The sequence below is a fragment of the Echinops telfairi genome, unplaced genomic scaffold (assembly GCF_000313985.2).
Source record: "Echinops telfairi isolate 266 unplaced genomic scaffold, ASM31398v2 ScPeMD7_60;HRSCAF=208, whole genome shotgun sequence".
Classification (NCBI taxonomy): Eukaryota; Metazoa; Chordata; class Mammalia; order Afrosoricida; family Tenrecidae; genus Echinops; species Echinops telfairi.
In genome coordinates this window covers 41,754,969-41,782,348 of record NW_022103958.1, presented here as the reverse complement: position 1 = coordinate 41,782,348, position 27,380 = coordinate 41,754,969, and the positions used below count along the sequence as shown (strand labels likewise).

General features: G+C 48.5%; 1 protein-coding gene across 2 annotated transcripts in view; it reads right to left on the bottom strand.

Annotated features, from left to right (window-relative positions):
• Positions 1-27,380, bottom strand: part of IRAG1 (inositol 1,4,5-triphosphate receptor associated 1) — a 133,200-nt gene that overhangs the window by 6,913 nt on the left and 98,907 nt on the right. For both annotated transcript variants that reach the window (XM_045291055.1, XM_045291056.1), the window contains 8 exons: positions 22,494-22,634; positions 21,945-22,076; positions 18,407-18,548; positions 13,813-13,862; positions 13,275-13,382; positions 11,570-11,634; positions 2,775-2,894; positions 1,505-1,639 (listed from right to left, as the gene is read on the bottom strand). In XM_045291055.1, the coding sequence (XP_045146990.1) occupies positions 1,505-1,639; positions 2,775-2,894; positions 11,570-11,634; positions 13,275-13,382; positions 13,813-13,862; positions 18,407-18,548; positions 21,945-22,076; positions 22,494-22,634 (893 nt within the window). The remainder of the gene's footprint in view (positions 1-1,504; positions 1,640-2,774; positions 2,895-11,569; positions 11,635-13,274; positions 13,383-13,812; positions 13,863-18,406; positions 18,549-21,944; positions 22,077-22,493; positions 22,635-27,380) is intronic.

The window sequence follows — 27,380 nt, the reverse complement described above, 5'->3', positions numbered from 1 at the left end:
GGCTAGGAGGACCCTGGCAGGTGATGGTGCTAAGGATGTCCCCTGCCACCCACCATTGACCAGGAGCTGAGCAGGGAAGCCCCTCAGCAAACCCTCAGCTTTCCTTAGGGTTTCACAAGATGGCAACAAGCCACCAATGACGTGAGATCCGACTCATGAGATGAGGATCACATGCGGTGCCAACCAGACTGTTTATATCCCACGTCCTGGCTCTGCTTATTTCGCTCTTGTTCTTTCTCAGTGTTTGGATGTGTTAGAACTTGAGCCTGGCGTAGCCGTGTTTGGGGACTCACAGGAAGGGTTTTGGTCCACATGGAGCTTGACTGCATTAAATGGGGGAGGAGGGCAGCATGGAGGGCTAAAAAGTAAGAGCAGGAGACACCACCCCACCCATGTAGGGGGTGAGAGCCAGGAGAGCAGGACACAGCCAATCAGAGTAGTCATTGTGTTTAAACACAGTGGTCTGGCCACTGGGAGAGGTGGCTGTATCTTAGCACAGTTTTATTTGCAACAGCGAAGGATTTTCCCTTCTCTCCAACGCTGCTCGTCCCTTGAACCGGAGGGCTGATCTGTGCAGGCTAAGGCCTCTCATCATGGTGGACCTTCGGCCATCTGGGCTCTATTGGTGGCTGGCTCCTCTGTGCTTGGAAGCATATCCATCCCCCTTCTAATCTTTACTAAGGATTTTCGCTGTGCACATGGGATTTCCACAGTTTGCCAGCAACGAAGTACAGAACCTCAGGCCAGCAGTGGACTAGATATTAAGCATTTTGGTTAGAGCGCAAAATAGTCTGGAGTGTTTGAGAACAAAGATTTTGGTGAAATGTTTAAAGGTTGCTATTAAAAAAAAGAACCAAAATTCAAGACTTATGGTTTGAGTGAAGTAAAGGCGATAATAGGACCATATGTATGAATTTGGGGTTGTTCTGAAAATCCAGGGCACTGTGGTGTTCACTATAGCCATCAGGAAAAGTGCACCGGTTTACTTTGTGCCTAAACATGTACGTACTTCTGTGGTGTCGTCCTGCCCTGGTGGGCCCGAGACCTCATTCCCATAAAACTTCACTGCATACCGAGTGATCACTGCATACAGTGCTTTGCATCTAAAGGCCAGGCAACACCACAAGTGGGACAAGATGCAGATCTACTGTCTCTTTATCTCCACATCCTAGTTTCCATCTGATTAGGAGACAAGCTAGAGATGCATTTAGGAGATGAGATAGATAGAAATAATGAAGGAACCAGTGAGTGCCTCTCCTCCTCATCCCTCAGCTCTTGAGAAGGTCCCTGGTGTGGCTAAGGATTTCCACTCTCTGAGATCTCTTGTACCCTCTTCCTCCATACAAAAGGTCCTCTTGGTCTCTGTTGGCTTCTCCCTTGGGCCCCAGACCCAGACCCTGGCCTGGGGCTTCAAGGACTTTTGTGCAGTTAAATGCATCGTGACTGACTTCAGTAGTGGCAGCCCTTGCCTGCCCAACAAAGGCTCCAGACACACGCCTCCCACCTGCTTTTCGGGTCCTTGGTCTCCCCATCAGTTTCTTCCACCTCTTCGGCTTCCTCAGGACTCTCCCTCTTCTGTTCCTCCTCCTCTTCCTTCAGCTCCTGGAGTTCTTTCGTCTTCTTTAGACCTTCCTGGAATCTGGGCGACCAAAGGGAACGGGTGTTGGGAAAGGGCAGGACCACAGCATCCTTTCCTGAGTTCCTACGGGAGGGCGCTCGATCATCCCCCGCAATGGCGCACTTCCTGTGGTTCCACACAACAGGAAAAAGCTGGGAAACACCACTGACTCCCAAGTGGCTCATGTCAATACAATTTCTCCTCGCTCCTCAGCCATCCTTCCTGTTTACGGGAAAGGGTGACAGTGACAAAAGGGACAGGAAAAAATGTGGGTGCAGGGTCACCTGACTGGGTTCTTATCCAAGAGAGCATTCAGCGGGGTATAAGATTATATTTGCCGTCGGTGTGACTTTGGAGCTTCGGTTTCGGATCTACTGAATGGAGCGACTGTGTTGGAAGATGCCAAAGAAGTGCCTGGCACCTGGCAGAGCCGAGAGAGGGTGAACCCCGGTCACAGACTGGTTGGGAAGTTTCACAAATGTGCCAGGAACACAAGCTGGCCCAGAAAGGGTGACACCCATCTCCTAGGCTTATGGGGAAGGTTTTGCAGATGTGCCAGCCGCACAGCTTGGTCTCGGGAGGGTGCCCAGTACATGTCTGCGTCGTCAGAGAGCACATGAGTCTTTCGGAGAGAAACCCTCCGGTTTCCCACTCCCAGGATTAATCTTATTCTGAGTGGCCTCTGCAGGCCACACAGTTGGCAGGGGCAGGGGCATCCCTGGGGGTATGACAGACTGTCACACAGAAGTCCGAGGAGCCCATGCTGCCGGGAAGCCACCTTTCCCGCATGAGCCACCGGGAAGGGAAGGGAGAGGGAAACTCAGAGGCTTGGCCTGCTCAGAGGCAATTCCCTGCCTTCAGGCCTGGCCCCTGCTCAGTGGGGAAGCCCTAGTCACCCCCTGTAGGAACCCACCCAGGACCCTCCATCTCCAGACCATTCTCTAATGGCTTTGTGCCCCCAAAGTGGGTAGTCTAATTATTGTCTACCCGCGCCCTGCCCCTCTACTTCCTCCTACCCTTCCTGGGGAACGGCCTCCCTCTTTCCCTTGCTGGGGTCACTGGCTGCTTCCTTACAGTCTCTAAGAAACAAAACATTCTCATGGGAGGTGTCTTCTGTGACCTGCCAGGTGACCACGGGCGGCCAAGTCTGACTCACCCCTTGTTGTAAGCTTCTTCCTCTATCCTGGCCTTTGTCTCCTGACTAATCTCCTCCAGGCAGCCGGGGGTCGGGCTGGGGGCGGTGGTGTCAAAATCCGGGTCTCCGTTTGTCTTTCCACTGGGAAGAAGAGGAAAGCACAGGACCGCATCTTAGGGAAAGGTGGAGCCTCTGAGAACAAGCCATCTCTTTGGCACGGTTACTGATCGAGCACAAGGAAACTCAGTCCTTTCAGTGTTACCCTATTTCTCACGATCCTTCTCCCCTGCGAGAAGATGTTATCAAGGCCCACGAGCACTGCCTGGGCCCCCAAATGCCGACAGTTCACCACTGTGTTTCCTTTTCTAATGCCCCCAGCTCACTGCTCTTCCCGGTCCCAGCGATGCCGGGAGGCCATGGACAAGCTACAGGGCGACACAGCTCTACGATGAGAAAGATGGAGATAAATCAAAATACTCGGTGTTATTCCATGCCTGTAGTACATCTTCTACTTGTTTAATGACTCCCATTCAGCATTTCATGATTCCATTCGGCAGCGACTAAATCACAGGCACAATGTCATGTACAAGTGACACATGAAAAAAGAAGGTACATGCTCCCTGCCAATACGACCTCAGCGGGGAGATGGCCACGCAGAAGGAAAGGCACACACCTTGTTCCAAAGGGCGCTGTCTCATGAAAGGGAGAAACGGCGCTCCATGATGGAACGTAACCGGGGAGCATGTGCTTGGATGGAGTGGTGAGGCCAGGCCTCCCTGAGGGGGAAGCTGAAGCACTGGTCTGAAGATGGGCAGGCGGCCAGCTGCGCGGCAGCAAGGGGAGACGGTCCCAGGGAGAGGGCCTGGGGTGTGTGCAGCTCTGAGACACGAGAGACACCGGGATGTGTGAGGAACGGAAAATGGACAGGATGGAATGAAATTTCGGACAAGATAACTTGGTGGTGCCTGTGGAAGAAGCCCAAACGCAATCTCGAATTCGGCAGCTGGATGTACCAAAGTGAGAGAAGAGTGCTTGGCTGGAGGTCGTCATCTGGTGCTATCAGAATGTAGATGATATTTTAAGTTAGGGTATCGGCTAAGATCACCCTGGGAAACAGTACGAAGAAGAGGATCAGGGACCAATCTGTGGGGATCTTGGCACTTAGATCAGACAAAGATGAAGGAGTCTACAGAGGAGACCGAGAAGTAGCAACTAGAGAGGTAGGCGGAAAACCAGGTGTGTGTGGAGACGTGGGAGCCACAAAGATGCTGTGCCAAGAAGGGAGGAGTCAACCACGTCATCTACTTCTGAGAGCCTGGGCCAGCTGAGGGGGGAAGTCACTGCTTGATTTGGGAATGGAGAGGTTAAGAGGAGCTTTAAGGAAAGAGTGGGAGCCAAGGACAAAGAGGAGTGGATTTAGTAAAGAATGGGAAAGGCAGGAGAGAAAGGCCTGGGCACCGCGACTTAACTGAGGACAGAGAAGTAGAGTGGGAGAAATAAAGAAATGCTGAGAAAGCAGGGCCAAGGGTTGAAAGCACCTTTGAATGTGCTTGATGGGGTGCGGTAGAGGGGGTGGGGGAAAGTAAACGACCACGGAACGAAGCCCTTGGAAAGAGGAACAGGAAGAGACTTCAGAAAGGTCCTAACAAAGAGAAAGATGAAGGCTTGAGGATTTGGCAAAGTAAGACGAGAGGGCGCCCATCTGTTGGCTTGAGAATCCTCCATAAAGTGAGAGGTAAGGCCACCTGACAAGGGAGAGACGCAGAGTGGCCTAGGAAAGGTCTGAGGATGGAGGAGGAGGAGGAGGAGGAGCAGCCAGAGAGCCGTGCGGGAGGATGGGAAAGCACACAGACCGAGAGTCACAGGCAGCTTGTTGGACGGAGACTGCTGTCAGGGTGGGGTTGTAGGCTTGAACTCAGTGTCTTGATGGCCTGCCTTCCCTGTCAGTTCCCCAGCCCTTAGGTCCCGGAGCCCAGGGGGAGTAAGACTGCCATGGGACAGCCCTTACGCCAGGCACAGCCAGGGCCAGATCTGTGAGCCAGGACCCTGAGCCATCACAGCTGACACCCTCCCAGGCAGGGTTTACAAGTGAGACATCACTCGTCTCCACTCTTGGCACTAGTTTCCCAACTCGTGTTTTCCTTCAGACCTTGTGAAATGTACATTTCATCCGCTGGAAGCCAAAGCCCATTGTGAAGCGGAAAGATAACCCTGCAACACCAGCTCTTCACAGCACATTTCTCCTTTTGCAAACTGCGCGATCCACTCCCTTCCGTGTGACCTTTGCTTAATGTGTAGTTTCCTATTTGTCCAAACGATTGGAGCAGGAACAGAAAAACAAAGCTCCTGCCAAGGGCTGGGAAAGTAATTCTTTTATGGCATGTATTTATATCTAAGAAATGAAGTATTGATACTATACCTTGATGTTATCTACAGCTGCCAGATCTAGGGGTTACTCAGTGTCAGGCAGGCAGTTGTGAGGAAAGAGGCCGCCTGCAGCAAATCCTGGGCTTCAGATCTCCACCTCCAGCTCCCTGAGACGCTGACCCGCAGCGGGGGAGCAGGGGTAGGGATGGGTACCTGAGGGTGGTGCAGTACGAAGGAGGACTGGCTGATCCACTTGCGGGGATGTTGTGCTCAACAGACTGTATCTGACAACCCCAACACAAGGACCATTGTTGTTGTTCCTAGTCGTGTAGTAAAGTTCATAGTTGATAAATTATGAGATGGGTACATCTTCAGGGGAGAACTTGACATATATTACGGCACCATTTCAGAGTCCATGGGAACCTCAATGCGGACTCATTTTAAGAATGACGAGGCACACATAAAAGCTGCTCTGTGGGAGAAAGATGTAGCTTGCTTCTGTCAAGGTGGATGTATAACTCCCCTTGAGGGGGGCAAATAACACAGTGGTGGGTGCAGGGGTACATTGGATGGGGCCAGATATGAAATTTTATATATACATAATTTATTATATATATATAATTTATTATATATATTAATTTATTAAGGGTTCACCAGGGTGGTAGGGTGGGAAGGGAGGGAATAAAGAGGAGCTGATATCAAAGGACTCAAGTGGAAAGAAAATGTTTTGAAAGCGATGATGGTAGCACCTGTACAAGTTGGCTAGATATAATTGATTTGTACGTTCTTATATCTGTGAGAGCCACCAATAAAATGATTAATAAATAAAAGATTGAAACCCTCAAAGGACGGAAATCCTAAGGAGCACTTCCACTCTGCGCTATGATTCGGAATGAACGCGTAGGCAGCAGGCTTGGTCGGGGTTTAAGTAGCTGCTCTGTCTGCCTCAAAGTACTCCTTTCCACTTTCGAACCTTCAAGAGGCAGAAAAATAACACCTCCTCCCCTGTGGCACCTTCTCCGATGTTCCCTCCCCTCCAGGCTCTCTGGTTAAAGTGCTCTTTCCTTCCTTCTGCACCGCCCTGGGCCTCTGTTAGAGCATGCCTCTGAGCCCAGCCATTTAAGGTTTGTAGACATGCCCATCCCTCCACCAGATCATCAACACAGGAATGGAACTGGTTTTGCCACTCAGAATGGTGCTTGGCACTCACTAGGTGCCTTTACATGTTCATTGAGTTGCGCCGAATTCACTGCGATCCATCCAGGGCCGGCCTCTTACTCTGGTCAAATGTGCAGGGCTTCTCTGTGAAGGGTTACTTGCCGAGAGAGAGCCAGTGTTTGGGTGGACAGGAGACACTTCCTTCCAGGGCTGTGATCCCGGAGGATAGCACAGCCGTGCACGCCCTCGAGGCTTCTAGGCCAAACCCTCATGACTCCCTGGCATCGGCCCCAGGCCGAAATCCTCCAGGGACGAGGCATTAACACGGAGCTCACTGGTCTCTAATGTCCACCAGGTGAAAGCTGTTGGCCCGGTGCTCAGCTCACTCAGGATGGGAGGTGCTATTTCATAGAAGTGCGTGGTTTGACAGGCAAGTACTCGAGACGCACTTTCTCCCCACATGGTAAACAACCTTTGAACGTGCCCGTGGTGCTCTCCAGTGCACAGGTAGCTCGTACATTCTTGGGCGCCGCAGTATTTCTAAGCGACTTCTCAGGCTTGGCTCTTCATGCTCCTTTGGCGCCCCAGCCCAGAAGACCTGAGACAGGAGACCCTGCTCTCGCTGCTGTTCAGCCCCAGACTTCTGGAGCCACTGCAGGTTGATGGGGGATCATTCAGCTGTTGCTCAATCTGGAATATTATCCGTCAGGAGCAGACCTTTAAACCAAGGCAATGTGTAAAACCTTTAGGCAATTTGCACTGGCTGCTCCAAAGCCTTAGCAAAATTGTGACTTTAGATGTTCAAGTTTAAGTTTCTCTGCGAGGAAGCAGAATCATGTGGCCCCTGTAGTGAGACTAACCTTGGTGACCTCCCACCCCAGTGGACGTGCTGGCTGCTCCAGGTGGGGGCTTCCTACACCCTCTGTGCTCACAGCCCACTGCTGCCTCCACCCACACCCGGTCGCTCACTCGCCAGGTTCTTTTGGCTCTAAAAAGTTACATTCACCCACTCACATTCTCACATGCAGCCACTTCTCCGTAGATGTCTGGATGTCTTTCTGTTCTTTTAGTGTTGGGCATAGCAGCAAGAGGGCAGAAACATCAGCTCTGCTGATCGCCCAGCTTTGTCACTTTGGGCAAGTGACAATTTCCCTGCGCTTCAACGTCACCATTTTATAAAGTAAGGGTGTTAACAGTTTTCTTACTTCATGCTGATTAGACAGAGATCAGTTACTCGGCACCTGTAATAACACGGGCATGCGGTAGATCATAGAAGTTCTTCCTTGAGTGTATCCTTGAAGCCTGGAATGCTGCTCACCGGACGCTCCCCTGGGGTTCTTCTCCGGTGCCACTGAGACCGTTTCAAGCCATAGAGCCCCTATGGACAACCCTGGCTCTGCGCCATCCTCCTAACCGTGGCAACGGTTGAGCCCACTGCTATCGCCACCGTGTCAAGCTATCTCATTAAGGGTCTTCCATGGACACCCCCACCCCCACCCCACCCCCGAAACTCTTTCTCCAGAGACTGGTCCCTCTTGCTAACTCACCCAAAGTATCTGAGACAACGTTCTCACCATCTTCGCTTCTAAGGAACATTCTGGCTGTATTTCAAAGTAGATTTGTTTGTTCTTTTGGTAGCCTATGCTACAGCTACTATTCTTCACCCACAATCCAAAAGCATTGATCCTTCTCTGGTCCACTTTATTGCCCAGCTTTTGCATACATTTGAGGGGGCTGAAAATACCATGGCCGGAGGCAGGGACACTTCGGTCCTCAAAGTGACAGCTCTGTTTCTGTAACAAGTTAAAGTGGTCTTGGGTAGCAGATTTGCCTGATGTAATATGATGTTTGATTTCTTGACAGCTGCTTCCATGGGCCCTGAGGGTGGATACAAGTAAAATGAAATCTTTTCTCTGGTTATCATGAATGGAACATAATGGCCCAGTTGTGAGAATGTTTGTCTTCTTTGTGTGAAGGTGTCACTATACATCCTTCCTATTTCAGTTCCCCTGAGAAACCCTTGTGGAGACTACCCTACCCCCTCGGTACCCTGTAGTAAACTGGGGTTGTGATGTCATTGGGTGCCCGCAAGCTAATCTGACTCACAGCGACCCTGTGTAGGACAGAATGAAGCCCTGCCGAGTCCTCACAATGGCTCTTAGGTTGGGGCCCCCTGCTGCAGCCACTGTGTCAATCCATCTTGTCGAGGGTCTTCCCAAACGGTTGGAAACTCGTTTTGCTTGTTAGCCATGTTGTGCCTGGAGCCCCCTGTACTTCCTTGTGGTGTGAGTTCTCACAATGCATTCCAATAGGCTGTTTCCCTTCTTCCTTTTCCATTGCACCGTGAGCCCCTGGGGTACATCCCGGGTGCCTGACGCCTGGTGACTGACCATTACAATAGTAAAAGACAATAGAATTAAGCAGCTCTTCCTAGGTTTACAACTAGTCTCGAACTTTATTCTGTTTTCAACTCTAACACCAATTTTCAGTGTCATTCTAGACCGATATTTTCCTCTACGCCTACAAGTTTCTAGGCTCTTGGTATGAGAACAGCAGTTTGCTATGAAACGGTCTACACAAGCAAGGCTGAGGATTCTCTCCAGTCAAATTTGGTAATGTACTTATGCGCAAGTATTTGCTTGTGCTCTCTTGAGGGGGATGGAGTTCCTCTGTCCCTGTCAGGGATGATTCGCAAAGAGGCTGTGATTCTGCAGGAAGGTGCTGTGGGGTTGGGAGAGAGACGGATGCAGAGCATACTTAGAAGCAGAATCTTGAATGTAGTGAACAACGTAGAATTGTTCACTCCAGATTAGTAAGTAAGCACAAGTAAGCCCGTGCTTACCTTGCTTATCCAACACTGTGAACTAGTCACAGGCTATTGGCTCTTCTCATCGCCTTTCATGTGCTTAGCCAGTTCCCTTTGTGCTTAGTAACTGTGTGCTTTGGAAACATGAAATCATTTTAGCATCAAGTGAATACAACCATCTAGGAAGCAATGCCTATTAAATACATTATAATGCATCATTTCTCTTTAATAACATCTATAAACTAACTAGAATTAACTGCCTTTGCCTGTAGAACCAAAAATATGATTTTATTTCCACTCGAGGATTGAACCATGGCTAGCCTTTTGGAAAACTGTTAAGTTTCAGCATCATGTATTCTGATGGACCCACTCAACGCCTTTTTGAAGTTCAGAGGGGGGAGTTGTCATTAGTCCTACATCCTTCCTTTTCCCAAGATCCTCCCCACCCCAAACCCTTTTACAGCTTGGTAAGCTTAGTGGACTCCCAAGAGTTACGCCAGCCCACCCCGTGGCTGTATGTCATGGCGGTGTCCCTGTCCAGCCCACGGGAGGGAGGTGCACACACACTCCTCAGGTCTCTGCTTGCCTTGCCTGGGTCCTCACAGTGTCCCAATCTTTCCCAAACCTTGCAAAGGTGATTCTATCATTCGTCTTCACTTGCTGCCTCTTGGATTTGGGGCAATTGCGTTCTAACCTCATTGTGAGGTCTTCGTTTCTCCAACCAAGATGAGCCCAGGTTCTTGATAATGCTCACTGCCTTGGTTAGAAGTTTTGGTCCTAAGAGACCAGGTCCCATCTCATTCATGTCAGTCGGGCTGAGTGGGGACCCAGACCTTCCGCCTCTGCAGGCCTAGAGACGGGAATAGGGCCCTTGTTGGGGACTGTCCTGGAGAAGGGGTTGTCACATCTGAAGGCCAGGTTGGGAGGAGGTCAGCTCTGGTAGTGCACTGGTTAAGCACTCTGCCACTAACTAGAAGGTTGATGGTTCAAATCCACCAGCTGCTCCATGGGAAAAAAATGTGGCAGTCCGCTTCTATAAAGGTTTGCAATGAGTCAGAATTGATCTAATGCAACAGGTTTAATGGGTTCTCACATGAAAGGCTTCAATTGACCAATTTTGGGGAAATTCAGAGACTATGGACTAGATATCACGATGTCTGGGAACTTGTTCAGCGTCTATAACTTTGGTTGCTTTCAGATGGTTGCTGATTCGTCACCCTTTACAATTGTAGCAGAGTGATCAGGAAATGAAACCAGCACAGTTACCCTGCACAAGATGAAGGATCTGAAAGCTTATGGGAGATAGGAAAGGAATTGCTGGGGAAACTTTAGGACTAAGATAAGTGAGTCACTGCATGAAGGGTTGGTAGCTGCATGGACTGAGAGTTTGGAGATTCAGATTAAGTGGAGGGTGGGGCTGGTGGGAACTTGAAAGGCCATTCATTCACACTAAAAAAAAAAAGGCCCATGATAAACATTCCTTGCCAAGTCAAAGGGAACTATTCTAACAACAATAGAAAAGGAAAGACTAAGAACTGTCTCAAGGCAAGTTCAAAGACGAGAGGTGTTTTCTCAAGTGAGGAAAGACACAAGAAGGAAGTTCTGAGAGGTGGCAGCTGTGACACAGATGTTTTTCAGCAAGAAAACGATAGAACTGGAAAGCAAGTTCTGAGTGTGTGGAAATAGGAACGCGTTCTCTGGCTGCGGATGAAAAGACCTGCAAATTGTCTGGATGCCTAAGGAAGTCCCGAGAAGCAGACACCGCTGGTTTCCGATCCAGTTCTCACCACCTTGCTCCTGAGTTCTTAACCGCAAGGATTTTGCTCTGATATGTACCCTTCCTGACGAGAAGCGGCATGGGACACTGACCCTCACCCAACTCCAAAGGAGAGTCCACAACGACAAGCCACTTCCCAACACCTGTGACTGGTTTAGAAAGGGATCATGTCCTGATTTTTGCCAAAGAGCTAAGAGGCAAGCCAGAGGAGAGGACTTCTGAGGGCATTCGGAAGAAACAAACATGGGAAGAAAGACCTCCCTCTAGGTTTTGTCATGTCTGAGTGTGACACCTGGAACTAGCGGCCATCTGCCACACGTCTGGTGATGAAGTCAACAAAGAGAGTCGACGGAGCCCAAGACACTGCAGAGCACCAGAGCCAGAACCCAGCTGGGCCAGCCTGAGCACAGCCCTACTTCTGCTTTGATGGGGGCTTTCGTGCCTCTGTGTGCAACCCCAAAGAATCCCAATCGACCAACAGAAAGGGTGCCCATTTCTGGGCTCTTCTTAAATTTGGTAACATCTTCCTGGCCTGGAGATGTTGCAAACTTGATCTGAAATCTTTGTCGGACCTGACTCCCACTCCCTTCTCCCCAAACTTGATTTGCTTATCATTACATTTGCGGGATGAGGAGGGACAGAGGAAGGGGGGTTGGAGCCATTCCTCAGCAGCCCTAAAATAAAATAAAGAAATATCAACAAACTTACTTTTCCAAAAGTGCAGGCAGCGCTGAGGTGGCGGGTAGGTTGCCTTTCCCATTGCTTGATTCTGACTGATGGAAAAACAGGAGACAGAGGAATGAGGATCGGCAATGGAAGGAAGGCGCTAAGACTGCCGAGGCTAGATGATGCTGGGACAGGCTCCTGTTCCTCCCTGCCCTGCCCTCGCCCCGTACTTTGCAATCTGCCTCTGAGCCCAGACCGCGGCCCCTTCCTTCAGCTCTCCCCGTCCTACTTTCTTCAGTGCTTTTCCCCTTGTGGTTCATGCAACTTGCACCTTTGCCCTCTTTGGTTTCCTCAAGCTGAGAAAAGAGTCTATATTTTAATGACCGGTCTAGAAAGGAGCAATTGGTTTTTCTGAGCAATCAATTGGGGTTTTTGTTTATTTGTTTGTTTACTGTGGACAGTGGTTGGTATCCTATCAAATGGAGTACGGATGGGTTTCTGAAGCCCTCGCTGCTCTTAGAGATACCATTACACGCACAGTTCTCAGGAGACGCCTGTTCTTAACCGGAACGCAAGCCTTCTGCAATTTCTTCAGGATACATTGCCCCCGACTTCCACATAGTTTTGTGGCAATGGATTCAGTTTCAAAAATGGCTCTCGGCCCTGACTACATATTAGAATCACCAGAGAGAGACTTTTTAAAAAGTATTGATCAACTCCAGAATCTTGGGAAGGGACTTGAACATAGAACGTTTCGAACACTCCTTCAGGGTTTTTTAATATACAGCCTTCATCAAAATGAATACCCACCCGGAAGCCACTTAAAACTTTATAGATCGTATGGAAACTAGGCCTGATGAAACACACTAAGGAGACCTCATCAGTGTGCTTTAGAAAACATTTGGTTGGATTGCTTTGTTTCATTGGGTGATTTGGGGACTTAGGTTGGTTTCATAGATGACTGAAACCTTTGAGGCTAGAAGAAAAAGTAGTAGTAGCTGTTGTTGTTATTATTGAAGAGCTATTACTACCTATTGGCCCAATCGGCCTTGAATCTACTTTACTTATTACACAATCAAATTGTTTCTTTATAGAGCAGTGATAGTCATGGTCAGAAACCACAGGAAAAAGAATTGAAGAGTTTTAAAAAGGAATTACCATTGTTCTACGAAATTAGAATAAATAGCTTATATTTATTTGGACGACATAACTATTATGGAAATATAAAAAGGCATCAAGCAGGAAATAATGAACTCTTATATCCAGAGATAACCATTACTAATAATTTCATATATATTCTTCCAGAATTTTTTTCTCTACACAAAGCAGCACTTTTTCTGTTTAAATGACAAAATGAAATTATGTTGTACACATGGCTTTTAAAGCTGTTTTTATTCTTAATAAATTGTGGGCATTTTCATGTTAAAGCATATTGATTTATAATCTAATTATATAGAGAAACCCATTATAGGGATCCATAATTTAACTTAGTCTCTTATTGAACACTGAGGTTGGCTTCTATTTTGTCATTGTAATAGAACAATGCTACGATCAACTGAGGCAGGATAACACTGGGTTTACAACTCCGGCTCTGGGGTAAAAGTCAGAGACACCTTGGAGGGCTGTGCTTAAGCATGAAGAGAGATGGTTTGTGAGCAACCTTCTCGAACCTTGTTCAGGATCACCCAGTGGTGGCCTGCAGGGAAACGTGGAAGTAGGACTGCAAGTCAGGGACCATCATACTCACCAGGGCGGGTAAGGAGGGGATGGGCGATGAGCTGGGAGGTTGGCCAGGTAGGTTCAGGGCATTAAACTTGGGAACCACGGCTACGCTGACCCTCCGCCGGGGCATGTTCTATGGGAGAGAAGCGGCGATGTGTATGCGAGCAACTGTACTTACGTCTTGGAGCAAACAGTGGCCACACAGTTCAGAAGGTCCTGAAAAATGCCTACTAGTTCCTAATGCTGTAAGGACACTCATGGTGTTCAGGGTAGTGGTGGGGCTGGTGTGCAGTGTGTGACCCAAACTGACACAGAGGATCCAGTCCTGGTAGGTGGCTTCTCAACAGGCGGCTACAGACTCTGGCTAGAAAGAAATACCCACGGCTGTCCACAGCAGGGCTAGGCTCTGGGTCACTTCATGCTCTGAGCAAGAAAGGTGACGTGTCAGAGGTTGAACAAGTGAGGGTGAGAACACCCAGGGATCCAATAACGAATGATTGTTTGCGTGAGCGTGGGAGTCCGTCGGCCTTCTGGAAGCCCTCATAGTCCTTGCGCATGCGTACCTTTCCCAGCGTGAGGGACATGGACCGAGCTGTGCGGGGGACCCCGTCATCTGCAGCGAGAGGGAAAAGAGAAGACAACTCAGGTAAGCGTCCAGGCTGGGCTCCCACGGGGCACGGGGAGGTGGAAACTAAGGCAAGGGTCAAGGGCACCGAGTTTAGAAGTTCAGCCTCCAGGATGATCATCTGCAGGGGCTGGGGTTTTGTTTGTTAAACAGAACCTTTATCGTAACTCCTCTGAGCTCTGACTCATGGGGGCCCCATAGGGCTGAGCAGAATTGCTCCCAGAGAGAAGACTTCATCTTTCTCTCACAAGGCAGCCGTTGGTTTTGAACTAGCCTTGGGCTAGCAAATCCAAAGCATAACCCACCACGCACTCGATGTGTGGAAATACCATGAATGGTGTGTGAAAACTACGTGTTGAAATTTCACTGCATATTGGATTATAAAGGGCTCATGAGGGAGGGGGGAGTGGGGAGGGAGGGGAAAAATGAGGACCTGATGCCAGGGGCTTAAGTGGAGAGGAAACGTTTTGAGAATGATGAGGGCAATGAATGTACAAATGCGCTTTACACAATGGATGTATGTATGGATTGTGACAAGAGTTGTATGAGCCCCTAATAAAATGATTAAAAAACAAAGATTGAGCTTTGGGAACTATACAGGATCACTATGAGTTGAACCATCTTCAAGGTAATTGGCTTGGCTCTTTGGGTGGTGGGGGTGGAGGGGAGGGAGGGGTGGGTTAGAGTACCCAGGAGGAGACCTGAAATAGTGAGGAATGGTCTCCACTATGGTAACTACCACACTTATCTGCGGAGCTTCCATGTCCATGACTCTTGTCTCTGGACCCAAACTCCAAACCCACTGCACATGGAGTCATAGCGACCCTATAGGAGAGGGTGGAACTGGCCCTGTGGTTTCTGAAACTAACTCTTCAGGGGAGTAGAAAGCCTCTTCTCTCCCCAGGAGTGGCTGCTGGTTTGGAACTGCTGACCTTGCAGTTAGCAGCCCAACAAGTAACCACTATACCACCAGGCTCCGTTCATCCCTAGAAGCTCTAGTTGATTCTTGTTTGATAGTTGTTTTAATGCATCTTTTATGTCTCTGATAATTTTGCGTCTGCTTTAAATGTATCCGATGATGTTGTTCTCTGGGGTCCTGAGGGATAGAGTCCTCTTGTTTGGTGTGTCTGATGACGCTCTCTCACAGTAGACTGTTTCCTCGGGTAGCCTACCATGTTGTGCTGGGAACTCATCTTCCGTGAGCATTTACAGGAATCGGTCCAGGGTGGAGGCAAGCCTTCCCGAAGCCACTTAATGTTTGTTTCTGCATGTTCCTAAGGGCACCTCCCTGATGTCCTTCGCTACGCATTGCACCATCGTTTCTATCGTTTGGGATGTGCACTTTTCCTATGAGGAAGGAGAAAGCATTTTTCTCTGTGTGCCTACAGGGCGAAACAAGCTTCCTTATTTGCTTCTCTGTTGGTAAATGACTGGTTTCTTCTTTCTTCTCGTCTAGCTCTCCCTCAAGACACAGTCCTTGAAAAGACAGTCTACTGTGGGGGGGAGTTTCTGCCAGGGGAGGCTGAGGCCTCCTCTCAGATCACTTGTGAGGGCAAACGTCAGCCCCTGCAGCCCGCCACTGGCCCCCAGGGAAGTTGCACATTAGCTCGGTTTCACTTCTCCTTTCCTTTCCTGTGCGGATGAATTTCAATTTCCTTCCTTGTGGATTCAGCTATTCCTTTGAACTAATCTTGGCTCTATTTTATCTAGCATTTCTAAGTATTTGTGGTTGACTTTTTTTTCCCAGTCAGCTAAAACAACAGAAGCAGAAAACAGACTTTCTATATGAAGAGTTGAAACAAATGGATAGAGTACCAGTCTTATAAGTGGGCAAAGGTCATAATCAGATAATTTACAAAATCAAGAATACAACTGTCCAGTCACCATTCGGAGAAGCACAGAAGTGCAAGTTAAAATGATGTATCATTTTGGTCAATTAAAGTCGTAAATATTGTTAACAAGAAAGATTGTGTCGATGGAACAATGGAGCATGATTGTAGCCCATTAAATGGAAATATCAATGGGATTTACTTCCCTGAAAATAGTTTAAGAGCCTTATAAATATGTCTTTCCCTTGAGTGAGCATTCACACTTTGATAAGTCTTTCCTAAGGAAATCATCTGAAAGGCAGACATCAGCACAGTCCAGAACCAGCAATCAAATGAGAGGACTTCAAGTGCTCTCACTTGTCTGGAAATCAGAGGCATTTGCTTTCATCGTGATTTTGGTCACATGCATTCTTATGTGCCAAGATTGCCAAGAGTCACATAAAGGCTTAAAAAGCAGGCCCCCAGACAGATAAACCTCTCAGGACTAATATTGAGAGTAGCGATACCAGGAGAGGAAAGGGAAGGTGGGGGGAAAAAGGAGGAACCGATCAGAATGCTCTACATGTAACCCCCTCCCAAGGGGACGGACAACAGGAAAGTGGGTGAAGGGAGACATTGGTCAGTGTAAGATATGAAAAAATAATACTAATTTATAAATTTCAAGTGTTCATGAGGGAGGGAGGGGAAGGGAGAGAAGAAAAATGAGGAGCTGATACCAAAGGCTCAAGTAGAAAGCAAATGTTTTGAAAATGATAATGGCAACAAATGTACAAAGGTGCTTTGACACAATGGATGGATATATGGGTTGTGATAAGAGTTGTACAAGCCCCCAATAAAATGATTTTTTAAAAAGAGTTGTACAAGCCCCCAATAAAATGATTAAACACCCCCCAAAAAAGCAGGCCCCCATTAGGAAATGGTTATGGGGTATTTTATGAACAAGCACAAAAGGTGAGGGTTGGCCCCTATGCTTCAGCCCAAGTTACGGAATAGCTTGGAAATGTAATTGGAGTGAGAACCAATGTGTGAAAGGCACCTATTCACCACTCAAGACTCGGTGAAGGTTCCTTCCTATTGCAAGAATTACCTTATCCCCCAGACTACATGGGGACCCGGCCACCAGTGCCCCCCAGGAAGTGGCAACACCAATCACACTACCCTCCCCCCGCTCCCCCAGATTGGGAGTTCCTGGGGGCCCGGGGCTCTGTGCCTTTTACCACTAAATTCTAATACCATGCATGGCACAGCAGAGGCATGCGATGCATGCCTGCGGAATGAAGGGATGCGGCACATGCACAATTGCGCTCATTCTATGTTGTTTTTGCTGTCAGGTGCCATCGAGCCGGCTCAGTCTACAGGTAAGAGATTCCCAAGAGACCTTGCCCCTTGCAGGGCTAACGAGTGCAAGAGCTAGAGTGGTTGGGTTTCTGTGGCAGTCATTTCCCAGCTTCTACCGAGTGGTCTGTTAGAGACCCGGCTGGGTATGTGTGGGTCAGGATCCAGAGCAGACAGCCTGGAACATGTGTACATGGCCTTGGGACTCTCGGAAGTGGCCCTGATATTCCCCAGGAAACTTGTGAAACCTCCTGTTTATAAAGGTTTCTCCATCGGTTACACTTTCTGTACTTTCCCTCTTTCTGCTTTTGGTTACACGGATGTTTGCGTTCCATGGGATTCCTGTCACTGACAGGCCTGTTTCTCCTGCTGTCCACCCTCATCAGCCAGACCTCAAAGCTTGGTGGATTTCTCCCAAGGAGACATCCTGCCCAAGGTGCCATCATCCCTCTCCTCTCCAGGAGTTCTGTAAGCACCTCCTCTCACCTGTACTTCACACTTTCTGATCTTCTGGCCCAGTGGTTCTCAACCTTCCTAATGCTGCAACCCTTTCATACAGTTCCTCGTGTTGTGGTGACCCCCAACCATAAAATTATTTTCATTGCTACTTCATCGCTGTCATTTTGCTACTGTTATGAACCAGGTGACTCCTGTGAAACGGTCGTTCCATCCCTCTGAGCGGTCTCCCTTCCTGGATTCCTTTAAGTTGAATCAGGTGACCCATCTCCTGTGCTCCTGTAGCAATTTGTAAAGAACTGTGAAAAATTGAAGTGTTTTACCCAACAGCCGCACGGCCATCAGGTCAATTCAGACTTACGCTACTGATCTCAGCAACGGCTCCATTACCCAGGCTCTTCCTCCATCCCTACTTCCTAGCCTCCCCTCTCAACTGGGCTGTGGCAACAGCATCCTCTGGTTTCGCCTCAGTAATGTCATTCCACACTGCAGTCAGACAGACTCTCCTTAACTACCTATGTGGTCATTTGCTTCCAAGATTGAAATCTTGGATCAGATCCCTAATGCCTTCCAAGATAAATTCCAAATCCTTGATCAGGTATTGCACAGAAAAGGGAACCCAGAGCACAAGGAAGTCTCACTCTCCCAGGGCCTCCTTGAGCGCTGCCGGGCTCTGTGTTAGTGGTTGGGACTTGAGGTCAACAGTGCCCTGAGTTAGGAGATCACTTGTTTTCTGGGTCTAGTCCCCAGGGTCACCAGAGCGACTCCAGTTGGCTAGGTTTGGACAGGATCAGGGAGCCTGGCTGCACCTGATAGAGGTCCTGGGCCGGCCATGGTGGGGAGGAGCCTGGCCTCCCGCCATCATAGTCCTTCACCTCAGGGTCAAGGTAAGGCTGGAGCCCAGCTCCTTACCGGAGGAGCCACAGCTGCGGCTTGAGTTCTGATTGGCAAGTTTTTTGAACTCCATGAGCTCGGCGCGGTCCTTCTCGTACGTCCTCTTCAGGTTCTCCACGTACTGCATCATCACTTCGGTGGCTTTGGACAGGCGCTTTTCCTGCAGGGAGGAGAGAGCGGTGCACAGCACAGCTGTCAACGGCCCCTATGGGGCCTTGCTTGCTCTGCGCGAGGCTCTGAGTGGGAATAATGGAAAGAGCACAAGGACTCATCGGACAGGACCCTGTCACTAAGAGTTCTGTCTTCACAACATGAGTGAAAAGTGAACGCAGGGCCCTGTGGGCAAGGAGAACAAGAGAACAGCACAACCCAAAGCCACAGCCGAGCGGGGCACAGGCTCTCGTGTGCTACTGGAGTTGAACACAGGGCGGCGGCACAGAGCGGGAGTGAAGGGCACTCGGGCTTTGGGCAGCATCTGGCCGTGTAGCTATCTGCAACAGGGATGATGGACACCCAGGACAGGAGCTCCAAGAACACAGGTTCTGATCCAGGACAGTCCTGGACTTTGTAGGAGAGTGAAGACTTATTCTCCAAATTGGAATCTTTTGGAAAGTAAAAAGAGATGCTATTAAAAATTATGCTTAACAAAACCCATCTGTAGGCAACTGGACATCCCCTTATGGAAGGGTTGCGGGGAGGAGATGAGCCAGTCAGGGTGTAGGGTAGCAACGATGAAACACATAACTTTCCTCTAGTTCTTAAGTGCTTCCCCCCTCCCACCCTCACTATCATGATTCCAGTTTACCTTACAAATCTGGCTAGACCAGACAATGTACACTGGTACAGATAGGAACTGGAAACAGGGAATCCAGCACAGATAAACCTCTCAGGGCCAAAAATAAGAGTAACAATACCAGGAGGATAAGGGGAAGGTGGGTGAGAAAGGGGAAACTGATCACAATGATGTATATATAACCCCCTCCCTGGGAGACAGACTGCAGAAAAGTGGGTAAAGGGAGCCATCGGACAGTGTAAGACATGAAAAAAAAATTTCTAAATTATCAAGGGTTCATGAGAGAGGGAGGGTGGGGGAGAAAAGGGGGGAAATGAGGAGCTGATACCAAGGGCTCAAGTAGAAAGCAAATGTTTTGAGAATGATGATGGCAACAAATGTACAAATGTGCTTGACACAATGGAGGTATGTATGGATTGTGATAAGAGTTGTATGAGCCCCCAATAAGATGATTTTAAAAATAAAAGCAAAAGAAAAAAAGCATTTCTCAATGCAAAAAAAAAAAAAAAAAAGCAGGCCCTTTTTGGTCACACACTATTACACAACCTTTTCAGAACCTCTAAATAGAAAGCTTTGATTAACAGTCTGACCTGGTGGAACAAACTCCAAATGCACTATCCCCTCACATAAAAAAATCAAACGAGCTCTGTCTTGATTAACTAGAATTATCCAGGCAAGTCAGAGCAGTACAGGGCACCTGATTTAGGTAGGAAGTGCTAAGCAGTTCATTGGGCTTATTCAGGAAGAGAAAGACGAGTTGGAAAGCATGTGGAGTGAGAGGCGTCCGGCACTGTCCGAGAGTCCACGTGTGGGGCAGAGAGGGGTCAGCGGTGGGAACTGGACCACAGGGGATGAAACAGGCAGGGCGATCAGCAAGGAAAGTGAAGAGCGCGGTGTGTGAACCTGTGTGGAAGTCAGAGGAAGGACGGAGCTGAAAGGCCCGAGCCGAGAGGCACTCCGGCTGAGGAAGCCATTGGAGAACGCTGACTGGAGGGCATGACCCAGGGAAGAAGGGACACATCTGGGAGGGACCTACAAAATGAGGAAGGTGTTGCTTTGCTTCTGTTCCCTGGAATCCCTGAGAGGAACATGCTCCGTGGCCCTTCCCTGGAAGAGGGCCCTGCAGCTGTGGGCTGAGACCAGCCACTTCCCTAGCACCCTCCTGGTGTGGTGACTGCCAGCGGGTGGGACCTCCTGAGGGCTACTGCTGAGTCTGGTGCCCTTTCCCCAGAAAAGCACAGGGAGGAGGCAGTGCAGCCATCCGTCCTCCTACCATTGGGTGAGAACCGCCCACACTCCTTCCCAGGGACACTCAGCTCCTGCAGCCATTGTAGTAGGACACACGTCCACGGTGACAGCAGCAGGGCAGCAACCCTGGAGGGCAGAGTCTATAACAATCCTCCTTTTCCCGTGGAAGAAGCTACAGCTCAGAGTCTCAGTAACTGGCCCAAGGTTGCACAGGAAGGCGGATGGAGGAAGGATGAGAAGTCAGGAGATGCTGGAGCAGGGCGTGCTCTGATGCCGAGAGAGGGGTCAGACCTCCACTGGAAGCCCATCCCTCCCGTTGACTAAGGACTTACCCTACTGAGACTCAGTGTACTCCCTGGGGGAAGGATATTTATTTCAGAGAGTTTCTGGGAGGATGAAATAAAGAAGAAATACGTTTTCCCTAAATCATGTTTTACCAAATACTAGTCCCATGGGAGATAAAAATGTATCCTCAAAAAAATACATTGGAGAAATACATAGGGAAGTTAAACACGCCTTTTTACTATATATAGGACTTCTTTGATGAAACAGGTGTGTATTATAAATCTCCAACAAAGGAAGACGGTACACAGCGACTCCCGAACTTATGTGTCCACAGAAAGCTTTTTCCAAAACATCATCTTGAGTTTAGTTGTGTGTCCCCCAAATACTCGGAACAGTGCCACAAGAACCTCCCAGCCGCAGGGGACACCAAAGCCAAGTGTAGTAACAAAGTTCACAAAGACACTGTTGTGAAACACCTTAACTCGGAGAGTCGTGACGGAGGTCTACAAAGCTCTGCGGCAGCCATCTAGGGGCGGCTCTTGGCCTCTCCTTGTCTGGAGGAGAGTAGACTGACTACCGTCCAGAGGCACAAAAGCAATGCCTCCTGTGGCCTGGGGGAGCCACGCACATGCCAGTCCCACAGCGCTGAGACCTGAATCAGACGGTGCCAGGCCACCACGACCAACTGCTCTGAAAAGGACCTTAGACGGTCCTGGAGAGAGTGGGGGGAAATGTAGAGCAGGCTCAAGCTCACAGAAGCGCCTGGGCTTACTGGTCCCATAGAGATGGGTGGAACCCCCGGACTAGGGTCCCTATCCTCCAACCCTGACACCGAACCCACCCCGTGCCGGCACAGACAACAGTCACAAGGAAACGAGCAGCATGAAGCCCGGGTCAGCGATCAGGAGGTTGGGCAGGAAGAGGAGTGGAAACAGGAAAGCTAGGAGGCGGTGGGTAAGTAAGGGTCCGTTGAGAGGGCGGCAGTGAGGAGTGAAATCACAATGTGTCTCAGCTGTGGGAGTGAGACCATGATCTGCTCTGTAAGCCTTCACCTAATTCACTCATAAAAAGTTTTAAACGAATTTTTTAACCCCCATAATGTACACAGGTGCCTGGTACAGAGGAAGCCGTGGACAGGCAGCACCAGTAGTTGTGGCTGGTCATGATATTACCGGGTCACTGCAGGCGGAACCAAGCCAGGCAGCAAGGCTGGGAGCTGGTGCGGCTCACCTGGCGGACAGCCCCCACCATCTCAGCTCGGCTGGAGAGACGGGCAGCCAGGCGGTGCAGGACAGCGAGGTCCTCCACGAGCTTCTGACAGGTCTCCCGGTGCTCACAGTGTTGCCAGCGTGAAGCTGAAGACTGAGAAGAGAGGGGCCTGGCATGGGGTCTGCTGTTCCCAGATTGGGCACACAGCCCTGGGCCCCATCCCGCCTACGAGGAGTGCCCCGGGCAGAGCCTGGGCGAAAGTTCCTTCTGGGGGTTGGAGAAGCCCAGTGTGGACACACTATACCTGGCTGGCTTTCCTAGTCCCTAAGGGACTCCCACTGCCACCTCGGGTCCCTCTCCTTCCTGAGACGCTCCCAAGGGCTCAGAGGCCACAGCCTGGTGTAGTCAGGCCTCCGCGATCTCTTCCTCAGCTTCTCCCGGCTCTCTAGGTGGCCTCTGTCCAGCTTACCTCAGAGGAGTCAGGCAGGTGGCTGGGGGAAATAAGACGTCCAGCAGGGCCCTCGGAGACAGGCCCTTCTCCAAATATCCCTGCTCAGGCTCCGTCATTACCGTAATGGAAGCTTTGAAGTTTTCCAGTTCCTTCTCCGTGTTCTCCTCTGTCAGATTCCGTTCCCTTTCGGCCTGGTTAATTCTGGATTCCAGCGTGTAGCTGTCATTTCTAAAGGCCAAGGACAGTTGCACAAACACGTTCTGGTGGGAACAAGAGCAGGGGAGAGATGCTAGGAGGAGTCATCGCAGAGAACAAGGCCACAGGTGTGTTTCTCGTGTGGACATTGTACCAGTCAGCACAGAAGACAGGAAACTAGAAAGCAACCTGCAGTCTTTGCAAGGGCCTGGCTGTGCATGAGAGGCCAAGTGAGTTTTACTGAAAAATTAGGGAATGACACACTGCTTTTCCCTAAAGTTTAAAAAAAAAATAACATCCTGTATTTGGGTTTAGACAAACTCAGGCCAGGGCAGCGGGCTGTGTAAGCAGTTTGGATTTATGCTGGGATTTACTGCATGGAAGTTTTAGAGGTTTCACACGACATTGCTGTATTTAAAGAAAACCCATTTGAGCTTTAAGCCATGTTGACTTAAAGTAAACTTTGACCAGCTTCCAGTTTGAGCATTCCACATCCTACTTCAATAGCAGCTTTAATAGCTGCTGGGAGATTACAGAAGGTCAGGTAAGATCCTGTAAAGAGAAGTTTCTGGAATAAATACTCCATGCCAAAAATGCAGTCTGCTTGAATGAACTTTTAAAAGGTAGAATTGAGCAGACATGGAATTCCTAGAATAGGAAATTACCAGGGAGGAAAATTTGACAGATGGACACCCCATAGGAAGCAACGGCCTTCATCTCCCAGCCTTCACCTACCCTGCCCACATCAAGTGGGAGCAGATTGATACATGAGATGAACCAAGCCTGCCTGAGCTGCTGAAGTTCATGTGACATGACCCACAGCAAGCAGACATCTCCGGTAGAGAACGGAAGGGCCAGGACCCACCCAATGACAAGGGTGACAGCTATTTTGAGAACGACTCCTTATTGAGCATGTACCATGTTAGTTCAATTAGTCCCCACAATTCCTTTCTGGGTCAGGAAGCTTCTTTAGTGCTGCCATGTCAGAGCCAGCACGAGTGCCTGCCTTTAACCAGCACATCGCCTTTCTCAGCATCCAGGAGTTTAGGGAGGCTTGCTCTCTGTCGGTTCTCTAGTAAGGCCTCCCTCACGTTCTCTGAGCTTTGGCTTCATGTGGCTTGCCATCTCTCTTCCCCCATCTCTACTTCTTTCACTGGCTTATTTGTTCTCCTTTTTACCCCAAGAGAGAGCTCTGGGGGCGTAAGTCAGCAGTTCGAAACCACCAGCCGCTCTCAGGAAAGAGGAGGCTTTCTATTCCCACCCAGATTTACAGCCTCGGAAACCCGCTCTGGCTCCAGTCACTGTGAGTCGGGACCAACTTGATGACAGTAAGTTTGGAGTCTGATGACTCAAGAAATTGGCTCAAAGCACACCCTACACTAATCCTAACAAAGACACCTGACTCCCGAAGGAGATTAGAGCCTCTGGGATAGAGGTTAGGATGGACAACACATTTTAGGGGATACCATTCCATCTGAAACAGTCCACCTTTGACCCTCTAAAATTCGTGTCCTTCCCACATGTAAAACACATTCACCCCCAAAATGTATCATCTCAAGAGTCCTATATCAACTCCAAGTCCCAAATCTCATCTTCTGAGTTATCTAAAATCCAATATGGGCGAGTCTTTTGGCATATTCCATCCTGGAGCAAAATCTGTGAACCTGTGAAATCTAGGGTCCCGGCTATCTCTTTCCAAAATACACTAGCGAAACAAGCAGGAGGTCGATAAATGGAGAATCAGAGAGAAAAAGAGGGAGAACAGGCACAACACGTGTCTTTAACTCAATAGAACAAATATAATTTGCTCCCAGGTTTTGAAAATAATCACTCCTTTTCCTAAGCTCATTTGGGCAATGGCTCTGCCATCCAGACTCTGGATACTGGCTACATCCTCTAGACTTTGGGTGGAGTTCCCTCAACCCTGGGCTGCAGCTCTGCCTTCTAAGTCCTGAGGGATAGTAGCTCTACTCCCTCAACTTTAGGGCACCCTAGTCTACTTGAGTGGCCATCCCACCACCCCAGCCCTCGCTGGCCTGATTCTCCTGCCCCTTAGGCACGACAACTTTGCATTCTTAGCTTTTGGTTGGTGGCTCTATTCCCCTGAATGGCAGTGCTGTCTTCTAGAACCAAGTTGGCAAAGATGTGACTCTTGGAAACTTAGAAGAGTGAACTTAGATGGCCGTGAACCCATCCTTTGAAATCCAGGAGACCATGACACCACTCTGAAGTTGAGAAAACACCTTCCAATCACTCAGCTGATCTTCAACCGGCTCAAGGTCCCTTTCTTTTCTTGGAGGACAATAGGTATAGCTCCTTTGGCCCAGTTCTTGCCTCTAGAAGTCCAAGAGGCACACTGTGCCCATTCTTCCCTCTTGTTATTTCTCTGTCCCCATGGATTGAAGCAGATGGTCTTCTGCTGTGATAGTTGTTTAGCTCCACTGGTCATAGGCTTAACTCTTTAACAAAAGATGTGCAGTCACATCCTTGGTGAATATCCTAGGACACAGGTCCTTAGTTTATACAATAGAATTTTCATTTTGAACAGTTCGCTTTTTAAAGTCCATGTCTTGGCTCTGTAAGTGGCAAGGAGAAACCACCCAGCCCCTTTCATTAATAGCTTGCTTAGAAATCTCATCAGTCAGATACAAAAGTTCATCATTACAAGTACTATATTTTACCAAACATTTTAACATAACCCAGACAAGTTTTTTGCCACTGCATAAAAAGCATCTTTAATGTCCACATTTCCAACAAGGTTCCATTGCGGGTACCATACGTATTTTCTAAGATGTCAGGCACTTTTGTATAGCTCTTCTGACTTCCTTCTGAGCCCTCCCCTCATTACCTTTGACATTCATCTTTCTACCAGTAGTCTCATCAAGGGAATCTAGGCTGTTGCTATTGTTACGAGGTGTCATCGAGTCAGCTGAGTCAAAGCAACTCTATGTACAATGGAAGGCAACCCCGCCTGGTCCTACCCCATTCTTGCAGCTGTTACACTTGAGCCCATTGTTGCAGGCCCTGTGTCGACCCATCTTACAGAGAGTCTTCTTTTTGGCTGGCTCGCTGCTTTACCAAGGATGATGTCCACCTTTAGGGACTGGTCTCTCCTAATAACATGCCCAAAGTACATGAGAGGAAGTCTCACCATCTGCATTCTAAGGAGAGCATTCTGGGGTTCTTCTGGCAGCCCACGGTATGTTCACTATTCTTTGCCAGCACCATTGTACAAAGGTCTCAATTCTCTGCTCTCCCTAGTCATTGTCCAGTTGTCACATATGAGGTGCACCTTAATCCTCAAAGTGACAGCTTTGCTATTAAACACTTCAAGGGAGGTCTTGTGTAGTAGATGTACCCAGTGCTATACCTCAGTTGATTTCTTGACTGCTGTTTTCATAAGCATTGATTATGGATCCAAGTAAAATAAAATTCTTGATAACGTCAGCCTTTTCTTCATTTATCATGATGCTGTGTATTGGCCCAGTTGTGAGGATTTTGTTTTTGTTATGTTGAAATGTAATGATCATCTGTGCTTCAAGTTCTCTTGGCTTTTAGCAACAAGTTGTGCCATCTGCATATCAGTTAGTGAACCTTCTCCCCATCCTGATGCCAAGTTCTTCATCTCGTCCAACGTTGATACACATTGAATAAGCCTGGTGAAAGAATACAACCCCGAGACACACCTTGCCTTACGGACAGATTCTACAAGAACACAGGGTTCTGGATTCCCATTCTTTGCCATGCTATCCATAGCTTGTTATGGCCCCTGCAGTCGAATTCCTTTACATGGTCAAGAAAACAAAAGTAAACATATTTCCGATATTCCCTGCTTTCAGTCAAGATCCATCTAATGCCGGCAATGCTATTTCTTGTCCCATGTCGTCTTCTAGATGTAGCTTGAATTTCTGTCAGCTCTCTGTCAATGTACGGCTGCATCTGTTTTTTAGTTATCTTCAGAAAAACCCAATTTGCATGTGATAGACTATTGGTTGATAATTTCTGCATTCTGTTAAGTCCCCTCTCTCTGGAATAAGCATAAATATAGATCTCTTCGAGTCTGCTGGCCAGGGAGCTGTCTTCCAAATTTCTTGGCATTGACTCATGAGTGCTTCCAGGGCTGCATCAGTTGGCTGCGACACTTCTATGGGTGTTCCATCAATTCCTGGAGTCTTGTTTTCAGCTAATGCCTTCAGGACAGCTTGGAGCCCTGGTGGCGTAATGATTGCGTTGGGTTAACCAAGCGATCAGCAGTTTGAAACCACCAGCTGCTTTATAAGAGAAAGAGGGGGCTTTCTACTCCTGTGAAGAGTTACAGTCTCAAAAACCAGCGCAGTTCCACCCTGCTCTATAGGGTCATCGTGAGACAGCATTGACTCAATCGCAGTGAGTTTTTCAGTACAGCTTGGAATTCTTTCTTCAGTACCATCGATTCTTGATTATAATGAAAAGATTGAAGATTCCTCATGAAAGGATTGATGATTGACCAGTTCTTTGGGGTCTGTGTATTCCATCGATCTTCTTTTGACCTTTCCTGCATCGTTCAATATTTTGACAAAAGACTCCTTCAATATTTCAAGTTGAGGTTGCATTATTGTGTTCTACAGGCCTTTCAGCTTGAGATGTGTAGAGTATGTTCTTTTTGGGCTTTCTAACACCAAGTCTTTGAACATTTCATTATAATATTATTTATTTATTTATTTTTACTTGTTTTATTAGGGACTCATACAACTCTTATCACAATACATACATACATCAATTGTGTAAAGCACATTTGTAGATTCATTTCCCTCATCATTCTCAAAACATTT